At 50.1% G+C, this 21621-nt stretch overlaps 2 protein-coding genes across 5 annotated transcripts; both read left to right on the forward strand.

Moving 5' to 3' along the window:
- The first annotated feature begins 12 nt into the window (after positions 1–12).
- PLAGL2 (PLAG1 like zinc finger 2) lies at positions 13–15298 on the forward strand. 4 transcript variants are annotated; one of them, XM_055266792.2, is made up of 3 exons: positions 13–165; positions 5498–5871; positions 10115–15298. In XM_055266792.2, exons 2-3 carry the CDS (start codon positions 5612–5614, stop codon positions 11343–11345), a joined length of 1491 nt encoding a protein of 496 aa, XP_055122767.1. In that variant the 5' UTR covers positions 13–165; positions 5498–5611; the 3' UTR covers positions 11346–15298. The 4 variants fall into 4 exon arrangements, with proteins under 4 accessions (XP_055122767.1, XP_063489825.1, XP_063489823.1 ...); XM_063633753.1 differs by having other exon boundaries at positions 77–165; positions 5481–5871; XM_063633755.1 differs by lacking the exon at positions 5498–5871 and having other exon boundaries at positions 71–165.
- Positions 15299–15435: 137 nt separating this feature from the next.
- Positions 15436–21313, forward strand: LOC129474918 (putative testis-specific Y-encoded-like protein 3). The gene has a single exon (XM_055266796.2). The coding sequence runs from the start codon at positions 17526–17528 to the stop codon at positions 18588–18590; it is 1065 nt and encodes a 354-aa protein (XP_055122771.1). The 5' UTR covers positions 15436–17525; the 3' UTR covers positions 18591–21313.
- Positions 21314–21621: the final 308 nt, after the last annotated feature.

The following is a 21621-nucleotide window of genomic DNA, read 5'->3' on the forward strand; positions in this document are numbered from 1 at the left end:
GACCATAGAGATCCCGCGGCACCGCCCCCTCCACGACCCGAGCGCCCGCTCGCGCGGCTCCCACAATGCACCGCACAATGGCCCGACCGCCGCCACTACCGGGGCCTGAGCGGGCCTGGCGGAGCCCGAGCGCGGCCCGGCCCGCAGCGTGGGGCCCCGAGCGCGGTGAGTGCCGGCGAGGGCCCCAGGGGACGGCGGGGAGCGGGGCGGGAGGCCGTCTCGCTGCGTCCGCGCGCCCTGTACCCGGAGCGGCGGCGCCCCTCATCTCGGGCCCCTCAGCGCGGTCGCGCACACCCCCAACCCGGGGCCCGGTCTGCGCCAACCCGGCCCCAGATAGGCCCTGGGGTGACGAAAACTCTCCCTGGACCCCATACCTGTGTCTGGGGGACTCGAGGAAGCCACTGGTCCCCCACTTCCGAGACCTGGAGACGCAGTCCTGACGGTCCCCCCATTCCCGACCCCTAGGCTCCCTGGAGACCCAGATAACGCGCTGCTGACCTTACCAGGGACCCGGGTCTGGGGGACGCAGATAAGCTGCACCTGCTCCCTCCCTCCGACACGCCTACCCAGACCCACATAACCCCCTTTCCTGCTCCAGATAGCCCGTTCTGTACCCTGTTTCATTTTCCAGACTTATATAACCCCCTTTGAGGCTTCCCTCAAATATCTGGGTCTGGAGAAGTCGGATAAGCCCCACCTGTAGTTCCCTCCTCGTGGCCATACTCCCAAGGTTTCGACATCTTCCATCCCGTTACCCGTTTTGAGACCCTCTTGAAATTCAGAGGATACACTTCTGACTATCCCCATCCCCCCAGCCTTCCAACCCTTAGAATCCCCCATCTCATTCTTGTGGGGATCCCTTAGAGACCCAGGAAAGTTGCTCATGATTCCTTCCCATCCTCGCTCTTCCTTCCCATCCCAGAGACTCCCTCCAGACTTCTCCCTGAATTTCCCTTGCTTCTCCAGCCCTCATCCACTCCCATCTCTCCCAGGCTCGGGGAATTGAACCTTTCCCACACCACAGTGGGGTGGTCTAAAAGCTGGCCTGGGACCAGGCTGTGACCCACCTTGGTGGAGAGAAAGGGCCCTGTTAGGTGGAGGATATGGGGACAACTGTGTGGGGGAATCGATGCTTTCACCTGCAAGCATAGCCTGTCTCCTGGCTTGTGTGTTTTTCCACCTGTCAGCCATGGGACTGTGTTAGAGTCTGGCCTTGGGTTTCTAACCTTTCTCTCCTGAGGTGAGGCCACCAGATTGGGGGCGGGGGTGTCGAATCAGGTTTTTTCCCCATGAAAATGGGGTTATGATGAGTTGCAGCCATTTGTTCAAGGCCTCCCCAGGAGTGGGAGGCAGCAGGAATCTGAGGAAATAGTGAATCAAAGAGACTCCAAAGAGGGCCCATCTACACTGACAGAAGAATTAGCAGCCTGAGAGTAAATCCAACCTCTGTTAATCCTGTTTGATGTTTCTTGGAATGATGCAAGTCATTGAGACTCTCCAGCTTCCCTGTAATTTAATTCTCTCACAACTCTGGAGTGGGCGGGGGGAGGAAGGGGGCGACAGCATTCCCATTTCCCCTCTTCTCACTGTTTTCCAGCCAACCAGTGTGTCTTTAGGATTTGTTTCTGGTTCCGAGATCAAGATCTGTTTTTTTTTTTTTTTTTTTCTTTCCTCTAAGTCTATTTATAATTTCCCAGTTGCTATTTTGGGTTCTGCTTAAGGGAAGATTCTACCCCAAGGAACGTTCCGGGTCTATTTCCTCCGGCAGGTGTTGAATTGAGTTCTTCAGATCCCCAAGTAACTCTTGGGCAGGAGGATAAAAGCTATTTTAGGGTAGTCACTGAAGTGGAGCTGTTAATCCTCTGTGGGTCTCTTTAGTTAAGAACACTCAAAGATTAACCCTTTCCTTGTGCAGGGGTGTTATCTCTCAACAGTTTTTTAGGGGGGAGTGAGGAGAATTTGAATGTGGCAGCAGAAGGTGGAAACATGCAACTCAATACAAAGACAAAGATAATAGCTCTCTTTTGTTGGGTACTTCTAGCAGACCAAGCCCTGTGCTGAGCCCTTTGCATACCTCACTAAAATAATCCTTACAGCAAGCCTGTGAGGTAAGTATTTTTAGCTTTACAGATGAGGAAACAGGCTAATAATGGAGAAAGAACGCAGTTTCTATAGAGATGATGTAACACCATAAAAACTATAGTTTCATCAGAGGGCAGCAGGCATCATGGCCCATAACAGGGGATGGACAGACTGGGGAGAAATATGTCTCAGTTTCAGCTTCCAAAGAGGACCATACAGAGTTTTTAGCAAGCATTCCTGTTTGGGATATGGAGCCCTAATAATAGAAGAGAGTATAGGAAAGTAGCTATCTGCTTAAGAGAGAACTCTGGCCCAGGAGATGGTGCCTGGTGGGAGGTAAAGTAAGGGGCTCTTTAAAGGGGATGTGCCAAGGGTTAGTTGTGAGGGAAAAGGGGAAGACTGCATTCTGGGGGAGATGTTGGGAAAGGAAGGAAACTCACTCTGAGGCCTGAGAAGTAACATTAAAGAGGAAAAAAAAGAAGTATTATTCAGGCCTCACGCGGAAAAAGAGGCAGACACAGCTGAGACCTCAGAGAAGGCACTGCATGTATTCAGCACACATTTTGTATCAGCCACTTTCAAGAGTATTATTTCACTTAATCCTCTATACGAATCTTACAGGTAAGGAAAATAAATCCCTATTTTAGAAACTGAGGAAACAGGTTCAGAGAAATAAAGTAACCTGCCTATGGTTTCCCAGCCAGTAAGTGGCAGCTCTTCCGATAGCAAGTCCAAGGTTCTTTCCCCTTTCAGATCAGGCACTAGAAAGAATCTTAGGCTGAAAATATACTGAGTTATGCCAGTAACTGGGAAGGATTGTGTTTGTTTTATGGAAACAGGTTCTGTCAGCTATAGTCTATAGTTGTTAAGATTAAAATGTGAGACCAGAAGAGCAGCTTTGAAGAAGTAGAATTCTTTCACAGTTTTGCTGAGGAAAGACAAGTCCAAAGGAACAGACCTTCTGATCATGTAAGACAAACCCAGGAATCTTTCTGGATCAGAGAAGTTTTCAGACAAAGGGCAGAGAGAGAGAGAGACCAGATCCCCAAAAGGGTTCCTAGGTAACACTAGCAGCTTTGATTATCCAAGAGGCTGCTGGTGACTGTAGGTAGGGACTTCCTGTGCCTTTTGAAAAGTGTAGGAGAGTAGGATCAGGGTGTTGGCTCTTTTCTTTGTGAAGACATAGCCCCATTAAAAGCAGATCAAGGTGAGCACATGGCTGCTGCTGTCCTCCTTTGGTTCTATCAGTACAAGCTCCTTAGCCACCACCAGCCTCTTTCCTAGAAGCCCATTACTCACTCTTTCAGTAGCAGCCTACTAAACTATTGTGTCTTGTTTGTGCTTGTTCAGGAGAACAGATGAGGTGGACGTGTGGGAGGTGGGGACGTAATGTTCTCTTTCTGAGTTTTGTGGAGTTTCCAGGGCTAGGCTCCTTTCTCACATCAGCCAAACTGATGTGACTTGTTTCCTTCTGGCTGCCATTCCCAACTTTCCAGAGGCTGAGGTGCGTGATTTCAAAATGAAGGGGGAGTAGAACTTGACTTTGAAGGTAGGGGCAATTCCCTCCAATCTAAACGTGCACACTCCAGCACACTCTCTGCTCAATTCCAAGGTGCATAGTAATCGCTGGTATTACAAACAGGTAATTCCACCCTTACAAAGGAGGAGGGTACTTAAACAATGAAAGCCAGACGTCACAGGCCTTTGAGGTTTATAGTGAAGCAGGCACATATGCCATAATGACTCGAAGGCTCAAGTGGGACTGGTTTTTAGTGCTACCTACCCCTCCCCAGCATGTGATTCATGCAAAATGCAGCTACCTTAATGCAGATCTTTCTAGACAAATCTACACTCGTGATGGGGATGTGTTTATCATATTATATCGCAGTGTTTCTTCAACAAGAGGAATGGTTCCTGAACAGGACGTAGCTCATGTTAATGATGAGCAAAGCTCTCTGGGGCATGAACCCGCTGATCCCATCATCTTGTTCACGGCCAGTCTGTTGGATGAATGGTCACTGTAAGCAGCAGGTGCTAATGAGCTGAGCAAGCATTCTGTGGCCCACAGCTAGTTTGTGCAGTTGGAGCCCTCCCCAAATTCTCGTGGATAATCCCCAGACACCCCCTTTTCTCTCTTCACATGGAAAAGCCTCATGATCAAATTTTGGCACGATCTCTTCAAAGGGAATCCCCCTGTTGTAGCAGGTTGCATCGTGGTTGGTAATCTGTGGTAAGCTTGGGAGTATGAATGTGGGTCTCTTGTCCCCTTTTGAGAGTCAGTGTGGTAACTCCCATCCTCTTCCTCTGAATTAGTATCCGGAAAAGAGTTGTGTCATTCTTGCACATCTCCCCTTCTATTCAACAAGAGAAGGAATCAGACTTTAAGATTTTGGCTCCCCACTTGGGAATGGCTATGAACCCAGTTTAAACCAGAACTACCTGGGCCTAGGTTGGTCCCTGAGAATCAACCTGCATTCAGTGACTAGTTTACCTATCTGAAATAAAGTTGAGTTTCCTTTTCTAGATATTAGGTATATAGAGATGAAAGAGAGATGATGCAAGTCCTCAGACAATCAGGCTGATGGAGGGGAGTAAATTCCAACGCGAGCTCGCTACCGTCTTCTAAAGGAGATGTGCATATATACTCTGAGGGCCTGTAGGAGGGGCCCCTCAGCACCTAGGGGTGTTGGACAGGCTTTGCTAAAGAGGGATGGTCTGGGCCCTGAGACACAGTGACCCAGAGAAGTGGTGGTGGTCAGGATGGGACCAGTCCTGGTTTAGGGGAAATGCTAAGAATCTGCTGTTGCCTTCCCAGACAGACCCTCCTGATGTTGATGCACTGCTAAGAAACACATCTGGTACCAGGACTGACTATCTAGGATGTAAATTTCCTAAGTAGAGGCTTCCCCTTCCTCCTCTCTTGCCTTTTGGGCATTTTATTGCTCCTTAGCACCTCCATGAGGAGGAGAATTGTGGAAAGTAGTGGACGAGGAGGTGCCAGGGTAATGAGGAGGAGGAACCGCTATCTCTAGGTTCAATGGAAAGGATATAAAAGTGAGGTCCAGAAGAAAAAGTTTGAAGTTTTGGGGCTTTTGGTTCCTCAGTTTATCTTGTTTCTTATTAGCCTAGATGCTACTAGTAATAGTAGCTACCACTAAGCACTTAATGGATGCCCAGCCTTCTGCTGAATGCTTTCTATTCATGATCTCATTTAATCCTCAAAACATTTTTATAATTTAGGAGATTATTATGCCCATTTTATAAATGAGGGAACAGCTCAGGGAAATAAGTAATTGGCTGAAAGTCACACAGCTTCTAAGTGGAAGGGCTGGGATTGGAACGGGATCTGTCTGCCTCCAGAGCCCATGTTCTCATGGTATTGGGCTCCCTAACACCAGGTGTTCTGATGTTTCAGGTGAAGAGATTGTTTTCTGAAAGCTGCGTTGGAGGCTGTGACAGAGCTGAGAGCCTGTGTGGAGCGGATGGGGAGGCTTTCTCAATAACATGGCCCTTTGCCATTAGCCTTGCCATGACCACATTTTTCACCAGCGTCCCCCCCTGGATTCAAGATGCAAAGCAGGAGGAGGAAGTGGGCTGGAAACTAGTTCCCAGGCCTCGGGGCCGGGAGGCGGAGAGTCAAGTGAAGTGCCAATGTGAAATTTCGGGGACACCTTTCTCAAATGGGGAGAAGCTGAGGCCTCACAGCCTCCCGCAACCAGAGCAGAGACCATATAGCTGCCCTCAGCTGCACTGTGGCAAGGCTTTTGCTTCTAAATACAAGCTGTATAGGTAGGTGACACTCTCATATCTCTTCCTGCCCTGAGGTTCCCAGAGGAAAAAAGCAGAGAGACTCTGCCTAGTGTGGGTTTTTAATCTGTGGCAGAAGAGTGGAGGTTAATTTGTCCTACAAGTACACCCCAAATGCCAAACAGTTGAAGTCACTCACTAAAAAATGATTCAGATTGCTTGATTCAGACACTAGAATCTGATGGGTTGCCTCCCAAAGTATTGGGATTGCTGGCGTGAGCCACTGCACTTGGCCTTCTTAGACCTTCTTAGTGACGATCTGGGTGCCAATGTCAGGCAGCCTTGAGTTTTTTTTTTTTTTATTTTAAGAGATGGGAGTCTTGCTCTGTCATCCAGGCTAGAGTGCAGTGGTGCAGTCAGCTCACTGCAGCCTGCAATTCCTGGGCTCAAGTGATCCTCTTGACTCATTCTCCCAGGTAACTAGGATTACAGGCTTGAACCACTGCACCTGATTGTTTTTAATTTTTTGTAGAGATGGGGGTCTGGCTATGTTGCCCAGGCTGGTCTCAAACTCCTGGGCTCAAGTGATCCTCCTGCCTTGGCTTCCCAAAGCAGTGAGATCACAGGCATGAGCCACCGCACTTAGCCCTGAACATTTTTTTTTTAAATATTGCTTTCCTCACCTTTGTCAGGTGATGGTCAGAATTTTAGCTAGAAGTTAGGAATCAGTATTTGAACTTTAGAAGGAAAAGTAGACCTTCTGGCCCAGTCTGTAAATTTTAAAGTAGAAGTTCAGAGTAGGGACGTAACTTACCCAAGGTCACACAGCTTCAGAAGTCCTGCAGTGCCTCTTCTACTAAATCAGGCTGCTACTTACTCACTTAACTCTGTCTGTCTCCCTGTTGCCCACTGGAGCAGCTGCTTTTCTGAAACTTGTAAGCCCAAGAACCCCTACTTAAAGTGAAATTAAACGTAAAAGCCCTGACATAAGGCAGATAGAGAAGAGCAGCTTTGGTTGCTTTGGTGAGGATGGGGAGGCATGGTCAAAAGCAATTTTGGGCCAGGCGTGGTGGCTCGCACTTGTAATCCCAGCACTTTGGGAGGCTGAGGTGGGCGGATCACTTGAGGCCAGGAGTTTGAGGCAAGCCTGGCCAACATGGTGAAACCCCGTCTCTACTAAAAATTTAAAAAAATTAGCTGGGTGTGGTGGTGTGTGCCTGTAGTCTCAGCTACTTGGGATGCTGTGGCAGGAGAATCACTTGAACCCAGGAGAAGGAGGTTGCAGTGAACTGAGATTGTGCCACTGTACTCCAGCCTGGGTGACAGAGCGAGACTGTCTCAAAAAAAAAAAAAAGGGGAGGGGGCAATTTTGATTTTATCCTTTTCACATTAGAGGAACCATGAACTTGCCCTTTAGAAGTGAGATAGATCGGCCGGGTGCGGTGGCTCACGCCTGTAATCCCAGCACTTTGGGAGGCCAAGGCGGGCAGATCACGAGGTCAGGAGATCGAGACCACGGTGAAACCCCGTCTCTACTAAAAATACAAAAAAAAATTAGCCGGGCGCGGTGGCAGGTGCCTGTAGTCCCAGCTACCAGGAGGCTGAGGCAGGAGAATGGTGTGAACCCAGGAGGCGGAGCTTGCAGTGAGCCAAGATCACGCCACTGCACTCCAGTCTGGGCGACAGAGCGAGACTCTGTCTCAAAAAAAAAAAAATGTGATAGATCGGCCTGATGCACAGTCATCCGACCATCCATTCATCTACCCAGCGTTATTGAGCTCTTGCTCTATACTGGGCACAGTGGTCGGTGCAAGGGGCGGAGTAGTGAGCCAGACAGATGGGAGTGCTGGCCCTCCTTGGGTTTATGGTCTTAATAGTGGGTACAGACAGTAAACAAGTAAATACATGAACAAGATGACCACAAAGCCTCAGTTCCTCATCTGGAAAACAGTTAATAGGAAGGGACTAAAATAGGCAACAGGGTAGTGTGGTAGTCAGGATTGCCCTCTTGACAGTTCTGTGGTCCTCAGGAGTGCTTAGATTCTCTGTATACTCCTATAAGTTAAGGGAACTCCAGTCAAGGCCATACTCTTAGGCTTTCTTTTTTTTCTTTTTTTTTTTTTTTGAGACAGCTCACTTTTGCCTAAGCTGGAGTATAGTGGCGTGATCATAACTAACTGCAGCCTCAAACTCCTGGGCTCAAGTGATCCTCCTGCCTCAGCCTCCTGAGTAGCTAGGATCACAGGCATGTACCATCACCACACCCGCTAATTTTTGTATATTTTCTAGAGACAGGGTCTCTTCCCTGTGTTGTGCAGGGTGATCTCAAACTCCTGGCCTCAAGCAGTCCCCCCACCGTAGCCTCCCAAAGTATTGGGATTACTGGCATGAGCCACTGTACCCAGCCTTCTTAGACTTTCTTAATGATGATCTGGATGCCAGTGGGCGGCTGCAGGAAAGGTCCTGGGTCAGGAGGCAGGAGCCCTGACTCATCACATATAATTTACTGTGTGATCTTAGGTGAGTTACTAGACCTCTTTGGGCCTCAGTTTCCTTACCTGCAAAATGAGGGAAATGAAAAGTGGATCACTCAGCACCTCCCTCTCTACATTACCACATCAGTTCCGTCACAGGAGGTTGACAGTAACCCACACAGTCATGAGCACTCTTGAGCATGCATATGTGGGATGTGGGCAGTGGGTGTGTTTGATACCCTCCAGGTAGAAAGGATCACAGAGTGCTGTATGAGAGAGAGACAGCTGTTGCATACCTGACTGAACATAGGTCTTCCGAAGGCCTGTTTAAATCCAGCCTTTGCTACTTACCAACTGGTGGGTGAGGGGGCTGCCTTATTTTTTAGACTCCTTTCCTTGTCTGGAGATCAAGGTTAATGACACAACTTACGCAGAGCCTGGCAGTGGGTGCTGAGTTGATTCTGAATATGCTGTGGAGCTGTGAATTGCAGTTCCTGGATTCTGAGCCACTTTTCAACCATACAGGATCAGGTAAACCAAGGGACACTGAAGTGCCATACCATTAAAACATTTATTGAAGTGTTACTGGTTTATATGACAAGCAATTCAAGTGGTACAAACTGGCATGCAGTGAAGAATGAATGGTCCTCACACTCGAAGTCACTATTCCTCTCCCCAAAGGCAGCTGGTGGGTTGGTTTTTGTATATCCTTCCTAAGACATTCAAACATGTATATTCTCTTTCTTTTTTATTTTCAAAACAGATTGTATTACATGCACTGTATTGAACTTCCTTTTTTGACTTAGCCCTATGTATCTTGGAAATTTGTTCTAGATAAGGAAGTTTATTTATTTATTTAGAGACGGAGTCTCGCTTGGTCACCCAGGATGGAGTGCAGTGGTGCGATCATAGCTCACTGCAACTTCGAATTCCTGGGCTCAGGTAATCCTGCCTTAGCCTCTTGAGTAGCTGGGACTATAGGTGCGTGCTGCCACGCCCATCTAATGTTTAAGAATTTGTAGAGACAAGGTCTCGCTATGTTGTTCAGGCTGGTCTCAAACTCCTGGGCTCAAATGATCCTCCTGCCTCGCTCTCCCATAGTGCTGTGATTACAGGCATGCACCACTGTGCCCAGACTGGACGTTTAGATATATTTCGTTTTCCCTTTATCGTATCATTTAAAATTATTTAAATGTAATGTTTAAAAAACGAAATACATTCATGTAATTCAAAATTCAAAAAGTACCAAAACTTAAATGATGAAAATTCTCCATGACACCCATCCATAAGCTGTTTGGTTCTTTTTCACATAGGCAGCCACTGGCCTCAGTTTCTTGTATGTCCTTCCAGAAGTATTTTAGCCATATACAAGCAAACGTACATATATTTTTCCCCTTTTCACATAGAGTCCTATTCTACATCCACTATTCTGCCTCCTTGCTTTTTTTCTACTTCCTGTCTCTTAGGAGCATGTTCCCTGTAAGTACACAAAAAGCCTCATTTTTGAAAAGTTGAGTCATTTTATGGACTTATCATAATTTACGTAACCAGTTCCCTATTGATAGATTGGACATTCAGATTGTTTCTGATTTTTTTGCTACTACAAGCAATGCTGCAAAGAATATCGGTACACATTATTTTGCAGATAGGCAAGGAAATCTGTAGAATATAATTGGTTTGGTATTGCATTGCAAGCCTTTACCATAGTTTTTATATCTAGTTTCCTGTTAATGGACACCTTGGTTGTCCAGTCATCCCTTGTGATCTCCCCTCTTTCTGCTTTCTCCCCTCTCCCCTGTCTCTACCCCCAGGCACATGGCCACCCACTCAGCCCAGAAACCCCACCAGTGTATGTACTGTGATAAGATGTTTCACCGCAAGGACCATCTGCGGAACCATCTACAGACCCATGATCCTAACAAAGAGGCCCTCCACTGCTCTGAGTGCGGTAAGAATTACAATACGAAGCTGGGCTACCGGCGCCACCTGGCCATGCATGCTGCCAGCAGCGGTGACCTCAGCTGCAAGGTGTGCCTGCAGACCTTTGAGAGTACCCAGGCCCTGCTAGAGCACCTGAAGGCCCACTCACGCCGGGTAGCAGGCGGTGCCAAGGAGAAGAAGCACCCCTGTGACCACTGCGACCGGCGGTTCTATACTCGCAAGGATGTACGGCGGCACCTAGTGGTGCACACAGGCCGTAAGGACTTCCTGTGCCAGTACTGTGCCCAGCGGTTTGGCCGTAAGGACCACCTGACACGTCATGTCAAGAAGAGCCACTCGCAGGAGCTGCTCAAAATCAAGACAGAGCCCGTGGACATGTTAGGCCTACTCAGCTGCAGCTCCACAGTCAGTGTGAAGGAAGAGCTGAGCCCTGTGCTGTGCATGGCCTCTCGGGACGTAATGGGGACCAAGGCCTTCCCTGGCATGTTGCCCATGGGCATGTATGGTGCCCACATCCCTACCATGCCCAGCACGGGCGTGCCACACTCCCTGGTGCACAACACACTGCCCATGGGTATGAGCTACCCTCTGGAATCCTCACCTATCTCTTCCCCAGCTCAGCTCCCTCCAAAATACCAGCTTGGATCTACCTCATACTTGCCCGACAAATTGCCCAAAGTGGAGGTGGATAGTTTTCTGGCAGAGCTTCCTGGAAGCCTGTCTCTCTCATCCGCTGAACCCCAGCCCGCCTCACCTCAGCCGGCGGCAGCTGCGGCCCTCCTAGATGAAGCACTGCTTGCCAAGAGCCCTGCCAACCTCTCTGAGGCCCTCTGCGCTGCTAATGTGGACTTTTCCCACCTGCTGGGCTTTCTTCCACTCAACTTGCCCCCGTGTAACCCACCTGGGGCCACAGGAGGCCTGGTCATGGGCTACTCCCAGGCTGAGGCACAGCCCCTACTCACCACTTTGCAAGCTCAGCCTCAAGATTCCCCAGGAGCTGGGGGACCACTGAACTTCGGGCCTCTGCACTCCTTGCCTCCTGTCTTCACGTCTGGCCTGAGTAGCACCACCCTGCCTCGTTTCCACCAAGCATTCCAGTAGCCCCCACAGAGGCCCTCAGCTCAGTTTTTGGCTCTGTTAGGGAGCCTTAGTACCCACCCCGTCCGTGTCCCCTTGAAGGCAGCTGAGCTTTCAGAGCTGGGTTCAAAAAAAAAGAAAATTCCAGTGTCTGTATACAGGAGCACTTGGTTTGGGGGTTCAGGCTCCAGGATCGATTCCAGAAGGAGCCTTGAGCCCCATCCCCGTGAAAAGATCTCATACCGTAGGACTTCAGGTATTTTTTACTTTTATTTTTTTGACCTGAATCGGGAGCCACACTTAGCCCTCTTCCTCTCCAAAGCGCCAGAGCCTCCTCTTTGGAGAATGGGGAGGCCTCTTGGAGACACAGAGGGTTTCACCTTGGATGACCTCAAGAGAAATTGCCCAAGAAGCCCACCTTCTGGTCCCAACCTGCAGACCCCACAGCAGTCAGTTGGTCAGGCCCTGCTGTAGAAGGTCACTTGGCTCCATCGCCTGCTTCCAACCAATGGGCAGGAGAGAAGGCCTTTATTTGTCACTCACCCATTCCTCCTGTACCAGCACCTCCATTTTCAGTCAGTGTTGTCCAGTAACGGTACCGTTTACACAGTCGCCTCAGACACACCATTTCACCTCCCTTGCCAAGTTGTTAGCCTTAGAGTGATTGCAGTGAACGCTGTTTACACACCGTGAATCCATTCCCATCAGTCCGTTCCAGTTGGCACCAGCCTGAACCATTTGGTACCTGGTGTTAACTGGAGTCCTGTTTACAAGGCGGAGTCGGGTCTTGCTGACTTCTCTTCATTTGAGGTCACATTTTTCCCCCGTGGGGAAATAAACTGACTTTGGACTGCTTCAGTGTCTGCCATCTTCCATGACTGCATCTGTTCCTGCCTGCCTCGGCGGTATCCACAGAAGACAGGCAAGAAGATTGGAGCAGTTTTCTCACAGGTCTGCAATTCTGTTTTTCTCCAAGTACATTATGACCCCCTCATCCTTCTCTTGAACTGGAGAGGGGAAGAAATGAAAGGCATGCCCACATCCATCACCTCCCCATCCCCTAGTTCCCACCTTGAACATCATGAGCTGTTGTTATTAGTCTTGGAAGCAGAGTCTGGGTTGGTGTGGATAGCAAAGGAGGAAGTCTGAGCCCCTCATTTGTCTTCCTCCCACCTGTCCCTTTTCTGGGAAGTTGTGGAATTGTTGCAAGAGTTTGCAGAAAGTTAGGAATGGGTAGATAGCCAAGTCCTAATCTATGGGTACATTGTTGTGTCTCAAACCAAAATTTTCCTTATCCACAATGTCCCTTCTGTCTCTTCCACTTTACAGTGGACTCGGCCACTGTGCATAGGCTTCTCTGCTCTCCGTCAAATCACTTCCACTTTCCTGTGCCCCCACCCCCGCCTCCAGTTTTCCGCTAGTATCCGGCAAGTTTTCTTGCAACAAATGATTAGTTCTTCTCTTCTGACTCGTGGGGCTCCCTGCCGCAGAGAGCACAGCCCTTGCTCAGAGCCCAGGAACCCCATCCTTGTTTCATCTCAGTTCTTCATGGGCTTCACTCTTCCCACTCATGGAAGGGAGGTAGCTCAGGGACCTCCATTGTGGGACCCTTGAGACGCTTCCACTCTGATTCAGAAACACACTTCTACCTCTTTACTGTTAACTCTTAACAGATGCAGTCAGCAGTTTCTGGGCACTTCTCTGAGTAGGTGCCTGGTGCTGACTTCTCCACTAGGGTTTCAGGACAAACTACCAAGGAATTGCCTCAGCCTCCTACCAGTCCTCCCTCACCCACCTTCTGTCTAGGTTCACTTGGTTTGTCATCAGGAACTGAGCAGGTCCAGGACTCAGGCTTCTGCTTCAGCCCAAGCCAGTACTCCTTGTTTGAGGTAAAAGCCTTAAAATTTAGCTCCCTAGCTCTTGATTGGATGCAATTTGGAGTAAGTGTGTTTCGATTTAGGCAGGGTAGCTTGGGATACCTTTTAAAAAAACAAAACTAGATATTAAAATGTCTGGCAAGGTTAGAATCAGACTAGATGATTTGCTTCTAAAAATTAGTTTCAGTGAGTCCCAGGGACTAATTAAGGTTTATTTTAAAAAGTGTCTACCTTGGTACCCAGCCACCTCCTGCATGCTGTGCATGTTATTGGGACTTGTATTATAGGCGATGGTATGTGAGAATCCAGTTGGGACTCGCTGTTGCCATCCTCCTTGTTGTATCTGATTTTCATCACTAGACCCAGCAACCTTTCTCAACCTTAACTGCCACCTTCCCTACACCCCAGTTTACAGAGACCATTGGGCCTCTGGCTGCAGAATACAAAGTCCTGGGCTGTTAGAGGAGTCCTTTCCTCTCTGCCTGCCCTTTCCTGTCCCTCCCTCGAATTCTCTCTCCCCGTAAGTGATGCTGGGAAAGTCATAGGACTGGCAAAGCAACTGTTTAAACCCTTGTAACCGGGGCCTTGCCCCCACCTCCTGTCTTTTCTCCTTGCCTTCCCCACTCCTGTGTCCTCCCATCTATCCTGTCTTTCCTTTCCTCCTCTCTCAGTGTCCTCAGCACCCACAAGGAATTTTCCTATCACTGTGAACTTTGCTGGTACAGAGGAATAATATCTGCCTTCACCTTTTTTTTTTTGGACCATAGCTAGCCAGTCATTTCTTAAACCTCCCTTCCTAAAATCTGGGGGGTGGAGGGGAAAGAAAAGCCTTAGTGGCCTGGTTGTTCAAAGGATAAGAATAGCTTTATCCTGCACTCAGTACCCAAACTCACTTCAGTATGCTTACTGAGGCCATGAGAACCTGAGGGGCATCTGCCCAGGACAGGAGCCATGGCATATGACAAAGACCAATGAGGGACCAGGAAAAAAAGTGGTGATGTCCCCTTTCCCTGTCACCTCCAGCCTCTGCCAGCAATGAGCTGTCCCCCTCCCACCCTACACAGCAGCTGGTCAGGGCTGAGTGCAGTCCTGGGGGTAAGGGGATGACATGCCCAGGTGTCAGCTCAAAGGATCTCTGCATCATCTTGAGGTGGGAGGCAGGGAAAGGAGCACCAATGAGGTTCCCTGCACCACCACCCCCCTCACCCCCACCCCCGCCCCACCTTTTACAAATGGCATTTTCTTAATTGAAATCTGGGAAGCAGGTGTGATTACTTTTTTGCTCGTAGATATTGTCCTAAGTTGGAATTCTCCCACTGCCCTAAAACTTTCCCTAGTAGTCCTTTAAATTCCCCCCTCCCTTTTTGGTAGCTGTTTTCTCCGTCCTCTCTCCACCTCCCCTCTTATCTAGGAGCTGTTTGTAAGCACGATTTTTTAACAGGTTATATTGTACAGGATCAATATTTTGCTTTTTAACAAGGATATTTATGTAATAAGAAACTTTGCCTTAGGCAGGTGTTGGCCAGAAAAGTCCAGATTCCTCTGGGATCCCACCCTGGCCTCTCCTGGAGCTCTGAACCTGCTGTGGAAGGAATTGGCCGTGACCTTCACCTCTGGAGAGTAGGGTCTATGGCGAGGGAAAAGGGTGTTCACCATGATAATCTAGTGCCTCCATAGAGGGGTTTGGAAAAATTTCAGTCTGATTTCTTTGTGTGTCAGCTGACTTCCTTAGCTGATTGTTCCCACTTGCACCTCTCCACCTCTGCATATTTGGCACTAGAACTCCTGAGACACCACTTCTCATGCTTCTCCCTCCCTACCAGCGGTCAAGGCTTTGGAGCCACTCTTTTGTAACTCCAGATTATTTAAAGAGAAAAATACAAGACAGAAATCTTCTAGCACTTTGTAAACACAGTGAATAACCTCTTGGAGTATTTTTGGCTTTATATAAAACAAGGTTTTTAATTGTAAAGTATAAGTGCCATTAGAAAATGCACAGGGCATATCTTTGTTAAAGTAGATTTTTCAATGTTTTACAGAATTACATTTTCAAAAAAAGGTTTTATAATGAAGTTGTTTATTAAAAACTTCTGAATGATGTGTTTGGGAGTTATGAACCTGTCTGATTGGGAAAGGGTTGGAGAGAGCCTCGAATTGGGAAGAATTGGAGTCTCCAGACATCTTTAGCATCCAGGATGATGATGAGTGTAGGGCAGACAGTAAAAACTCCTCCCATCAGCACCTACAAGCTTTGTACTTTTAAGTTAAATATCTTATTTGCATGTCTTTGAGGTAAGTGGCATAATTCTATCAGTTAATCATCTTGGATGCAAGGGTCAGACAGCCAAAATAACACTGAAATTGCATGTAACTGGAAAATGCCAGATGTAGAGCAGTCTTTGGGTTAGGCTTGATCTAGTGGCTCCAACATGGTTGGCCTCAGCATTCCTATTTCTCTCTGCTCTGTCTTGTGCAGTTGTGACTTCATCCACAGACCCTACAAAGTAGATTTCCCCTCTGTGTGGGAGTGAGCAGAATGCTGCCTGGATTCCAGACCTGCCATTCTCACACATTGCTGACCAGAAGGAAGCAACCCTTTCCGGGCTGTCAGGAGAGGACTCACCACAGAAGCCCCAATAAGCATCCTGTTTCATTGGCCTTGATGGGATTCTGTGCCATCCCCAAACCAGTTACCATATGCCAGTGACGACAAGGCTGAGACAGGAGGAGTGGTTTCTCAAAGGAAATTTGGGGCACTCTTAAGATGAGGAATTGATGCTGGTTGTCCAAGAAAGGACAAATGTTCACCCTAGTCACTGCCCAAAGTGCACAGCTGGTGACAGCTAGGACCTGACCTTACCTATACTTGTGCCCAACCACCGGGTTCAGGCAGACTGCTGAGAGGCTTACATAGCTTCACATGACTTTGGTGGTCTCTAATGAAGGTCGTTACCACCATCCTGGGCGCCAACCCTTGTGCTGAGATCCTCCCATCGGGGCTCATGCTGAACTGGCTTTTCTGTGGTCTGGAGCCAGTGTCTATGGCCAAGCAGTGCAAGTCACTTGGAGTCCAGCCAAGAGCCTATGGGGCCATTAACAAGTGCAGGTGTTTTGTGTACAGAGGAAGTGGGCTGACCCTTCATCTTTGGCCTTCCACTTGACAAATGTTCACTGTACACCCCAATAGGTTAAAACCCTAGCTAGTACCCTAAGGAAATCCACCTTGCTCCCTAGGGAGTGTATACCACAGTATAGGTCTGAGGGCTCAGATGAGGGAGCTGTTGTATCCGTTGGTCAGGAAAAGGCTGAAAGCTTTCTGGAAGAGGTGGCAAGGACTTCCAGGCAGAGGTGGGGGGGATTAGAGGTACTGACCTCCATAGGCCACAGTTTGGGAGCTGAGACCACAGGAACACAGATTGGCAGGATCAAGGACTGAGAGGGCTGGCCAATCCAGCTCTTAGCCTGCTAGGTACAGTCCCCTGCACTTCAGGCTGGAGTCCACCTTTGGAAGGGTAGCATTTGGGCCTAGGACAAAGTGAAGCAAGGTCCACCTCGCTTCTGCCAACCAGCCCAGGAGGAAGCAACTCCTGTTGGAGAAACCAGGCAGATGCCCACTCGCTCCCTGGTTTGTAGCATTTAAGACCCTTTCTCACCCCAGATCCTTCCACTCGGACCTTGCTTATTTTCTTCACATGAATATTTCAAGCACCTGCTTTCCCTACATGAATGCGTTGATCACCTTTGTGTGTCAGAAGATTACCATTATCCGCCGCTCCCAGTTTGAGTCTGGTCAGTCTTTGCAGGAGATACCTCTTAAGCCCTCTGCATGTGCCTGAGTAATTTATCCAGTGCAAGGCTGAGAGTGTCCTACAACTGCCCCAAAGCGCCACTCGAGTGTGGAAGCCGGGCGACTCCTGCCTGCCCACCGCAGATGGGGAACATTGAGCAATCGCCTGGCGTGGTGATTGTGATGGGAAAGTTTTAATTGTCCAGGACCAGCGACTGGGCCTGTGCCCTGGTGTTTGCTCCGAGCTGACCCTTGCTTGGTACACACTTCTCCCCACCTCCACCGCCAGCGCCAACGAGTCTGGGGACAGTTCGTCTGGCGCCCGCGGTCGCATCCCCATCGGGCAGTCCCGTACCCCTCCTCCGGGCCTGCAAGCCGCTCGCCCCGGCTGCGGGAGACCCCGGCGAATCACGTCCTAGAAGGGGGCGCGTGGGGCGGAGCCTTCCGCCTGCTGTCCTCCTGCCACCAGCCGCCCCTGTCGCCGAGCCCGCAGTCGCCCTCGCGCCCCGAGCCCCTCCAGGCCAGAGGCTTCCGCAGGCGATGGCGGACAAGAAGGCGGGGACCCCAGAAGCCGCGGCGCGCCCGCCGCCCGGCCCTGCCCGGGAGGGGGACGCGCGCACGGCTCCCGCGGCCCGGGCCCGAGAAGCTGGGGGGCGCGGGTCCCTCCACGCCGCAGCGGACCCCGGGACCGCCTTCCCTTTCCCCGGGCGCGGGGAAGCGGCCTCCGCGGCGACTACTCCGAGCCTGGAAAACGGCCGGGTCCAGGACGAAACCCCAGAAACCTGTGGTGCAGAGGGGCTAGGGACTCGGGCGGGAGCCAGCGAGAAGGCAGAGGACGCGACCACGGAGGAGGGCGCCATCTTCAAGAAGGAGCCAGCGGAGGAGGTGGAGAAGCAGCAGGTGGGGGAGAAGCTGGTGGGGGAGGAGAAGCAGGAGGTGGGAGCGGAGGCCCAGGAGGGCCCGCGGCTCCTGAACCTTGGTGTCCTAATTGTGGACCCACTGGAGGCCATCCAGTGGGAGGCGGAGGCCGTGAGCGCCCAGGCCGACAGGGCCCACCTCCGGCTCGAGCGCAGGTTTGACCGGATGCACAGGTTGCACCTCGCCCGTAGGAGCTTCATCATCCAGAATATTCCGGGCTTCTGGGTCACCGCCTTCCTGAACCACCCGCAGCTGTCAGCCATGATCAGCCCTCGAGATGAAGACATGCTCTGCTACCTGATGAATTTGGAGGTGAGGGAGCTCAGGCACTCCAGGACAGGTTGCAAATTCAAGTTCCGCTTTTGGAGCAACCCCTACTTCCAGAACAAGGTGATAGTGAAGGAGTATGAATGCAGAGCCTCAGGCCGAGTGGTGTCTATTGCGACTCGCATCCGATGGCACCGGGGCCAGGAACCCCCGGCCCTCGTACACAGGAACCGGGACACTGTCCGAAGCTTCTTCAGCTGGTTTTCACAGCACAGCCTCCCAGAGGCCGACAGAGTTGCCCAGATTATTAAAGATGACCTGTGGCCCAACCCCCTGCAGTACTACCTGCTGGGGGATAGGCCCTGCAGAGCCAGGGGAGGCCTCGCAAGGTGGCCCACGGAGACCCCTTCTAGGCCCTAGGGGTTCCAGTCTGGCTAAGTGCTGCCTTGGGATGTGGGGCCTACATAAGGCTTCCTCGTGCCTCCTATGGGTGGTGGATCTGGGCTCAGGCCCATGATGGGCGCTCTGCTGTCTGCTGTCTGCTGTCTGTTCTGTGCACTCCAGCTCTGCATGTTCGGTGGACTCAGCTCTCAGATTGTGGCCCTCGTGGCCAGTCTCTACTGTTTCCATATGGCCTCATGCTGTTCTGTGTTAACATCACATGGCTGTCACATGCCGCTGCGTCTACACTAAGCACCCAGTGCTGTGGATGTGCACTGCCATAATCTTTATGGCATGGACCTGTGACCGTGGCCATCCCAGCCATTTTTGACAAGGGTACCCACAAGTCACTACTTGGAGGACAGTGCCTCTTTGAGGCCTATGCTTCAAGACTCCAGCCTGCCGGCCTTCACATGCGTGCTGGTCGTGCTTACAGTAGCTCTACACCCTGGCTGTGGCAAACTGAGTCTCATCACCCAAGATGAAGTGGCTTCATTTGGTGCCAGGTGCCACCCAGACTTGGACATTCCATGGCCTCAAGATCACAGGCTACCACCAAGTGGACTCTTGGGTATCTGGCAGGATGAGCACACAGCTGGCTGCTGGGCATGGTTGAGGTCAAGGGCATGAAGCAGTGGACAGCACATTCTTTGTGATCATACTGCTCCTCCTGCCCCACGGTGGCCTGACATCACCGCCTGCTGCTAGCTTATGAGGGTCTGTGCCGTGCCCCACCCATGCCTAGCCATCTCCTTTCCCATGAGTTTTGCCCAGATCACCATGAGCCCTGTTGCCTGCTCCCAGGTCTACAGGAACCTCCATAGCCGCTTGTGGACCCAGGTGGGCCACCCGCCAATGCACAGGACAGCCCCTAATCCCCAGGAACTCTGCCAAACTGGCCTATCTGGGCATGTGAGTGAGGCAGGGGCAAGGATGGGATCCCCTCCTGAGCCCCGGTTACTGGACCCCACAGAATCCAGGTGCTCTGCCAGCCCCCCTGCCTCTACCTGTTGGGCTGCCAGGCTGTGGGTGCTGGGGAGGGGGTCTTCCTGGTCTTGGGGCCTGTCTATCCATACCCAGATCTCACACCACTTTTTTCTTTAAATGATGGCTTAGAAACAAAAAATAACAACTGAAGAAAAAGATTTTTTCTTAAACTCAACAAGAAAGACTTTCGTGTTGAGTTTGCCTCTCTTTGTCTCCAGAGAGGGAGGGTTTGCCCTGTAGACTGCCAGCATTCTCTCTTCCCCCATACCTTACCCTCTTTAGCAAGGCCTAGAATCTTCCAAAGGGGACAGTCCAAGGCTGCTGAACAGAGAGACCAGGAAGTCCCCAGGGCAGGAATAGTTAATATTCCATTTTATGCTGTGTTCTTTTACACTAGCCCCAACTCTTTCTTACCCTTCCACCAAGTCCAAACCCCTCTAGGTATAAGAGCTGAGCTGCCCACCCCCTCCTCCCCCTGCTTGCAGAGCTGTCTGTCTCCATTTCATTTTAGGGGAAGGGGTGGTGGTGACCATACCCAGGCCTCTTCCCATGGAAGGCCTTATCTTCTGTTCGCTAGGACCTGGGGAGGCCTTATCACAAAATAATGTGGAGGGTGCTTTTGGCAGGGAAGTACAAAAGGAGCCAGAGCCAGCTGAAAAGACAGAATGGCTGAGAGATGGTGGAAGGAGGAGAGCCCTTGATTTTGGTTAATAAATAGAGACAGGGTCTCACTATGTTGCCCAGGCTGGTCTTGAACTCCTGGGTTCAAGCGATCTGCCCACCTTGGCCTCCCAAGGTGCTAAAATTACAGGTGTGAGCCACTGTGCCCATTCAGTTTTTTTTTTTTTCTTCAAGACAGGGTCTCACTCTTGCCCAGGCTGGAGTGCAGTGCTGCATCATAGCCTCGAACTCCTGGGCTCAAGTAATTCTCCCATCTCAGCCTCCCAAGTAGCTGGGACTACAGGTGTATGCCACCATGCCCAGCTTTTTTTAAAACATTTTTGTAGAGACGGGGGTCTCACTGTCTTGCCCAGGATGGTCTTAACTCCTGGGCTCAAGGGATCCTCCCACCTTGGCCTCCCAAAATGCTGGGATTATAAGTGTGAGCCCTTGCTAGCATTTTTGATTCAACAATATGTTTTGCAAACTAGAAGAATAACAGAACACTGCAACTTTAGAGGTTTTCTCTCTTGGTCCTACCTTGTGTGTGTAGAAAGTTAATGTAAGCTTTTCTTCTGCTGCTTTTAAGTAAGACCCTGTGCATCCTTTCCTGTGTTTCAGCCCACTGTGGCATTATGCTGTAAAGGCTTGCTTGTTGCTTTTAGTTGAGAACTTTGGCAAGATTGTCAGTGTACATTTTTTATGCCACTTGGAAACTTATGTGACTATTCACAATTGTTATCAGGTTGTTGGGGCCTTTACCATAACCTTGTACTTAGAAGCAGAGTTCCGGTTTTGTTGGACTTCAGACTGGAAGCTGCGACCATGCTCTGCAAGGATAACCTCCAGAAAGAATTCTGTGACCCTGATGGTCTTGATGATTTTGTGCCAGGTTGTAATTGACATCACTGTAACTGACAACGCTTCTTTTAAGCAGAGAAATATTCCTGAGGTGGCTTTGTCCAGTTACAAGGGGATCAGTGACACTTTTGTTTTCTATATGCATGATAAAAAATAAAAAATTGCCTGTCTGGGGAAAAAATAACTTAGATCATGTTACTTCCCCATCCAAAACCCTACACTGGTTAAAAATATGTATCTCTAGGCTGGGCATGGTGGCTCACACCCGTAATCCCAGCACTTTGGGAGGCTGAGGCGGGTGGATCACAAGGTCAGGATTTCGAGACCAGCCTGGCCAACATAGTGAAACCCCGTCCCTACTAAAAATACAAAAATGTGCTGGGTATGGTCGCGGGTGCCTGTAGTCCCAGCTACTCAGGAGGCTGAGGCAGGAGAATCGCTTGAACCACGGAGGCGGAGGTTGCAGTAAGCTGAGACCATGCCATTCGCCATTGCGCTCCAG

Source organism: Symphalangus syndactylus, chromosome 24 (genome assembly GCF_028878055.3).
Source record: "Symphalangus syndactylus isolate Jambi chromosome 24, NHGRI_mSymSyn1-v2.1_pri, whole genome shotgun sequence".
In the NCBI taxonomy this organism is placed as follows: Eukaryota; Metazoa; Chordata; class Mammalia; order Primates; family Hylobatidae; genus Symphalangus; species Symphalangus syndactylus.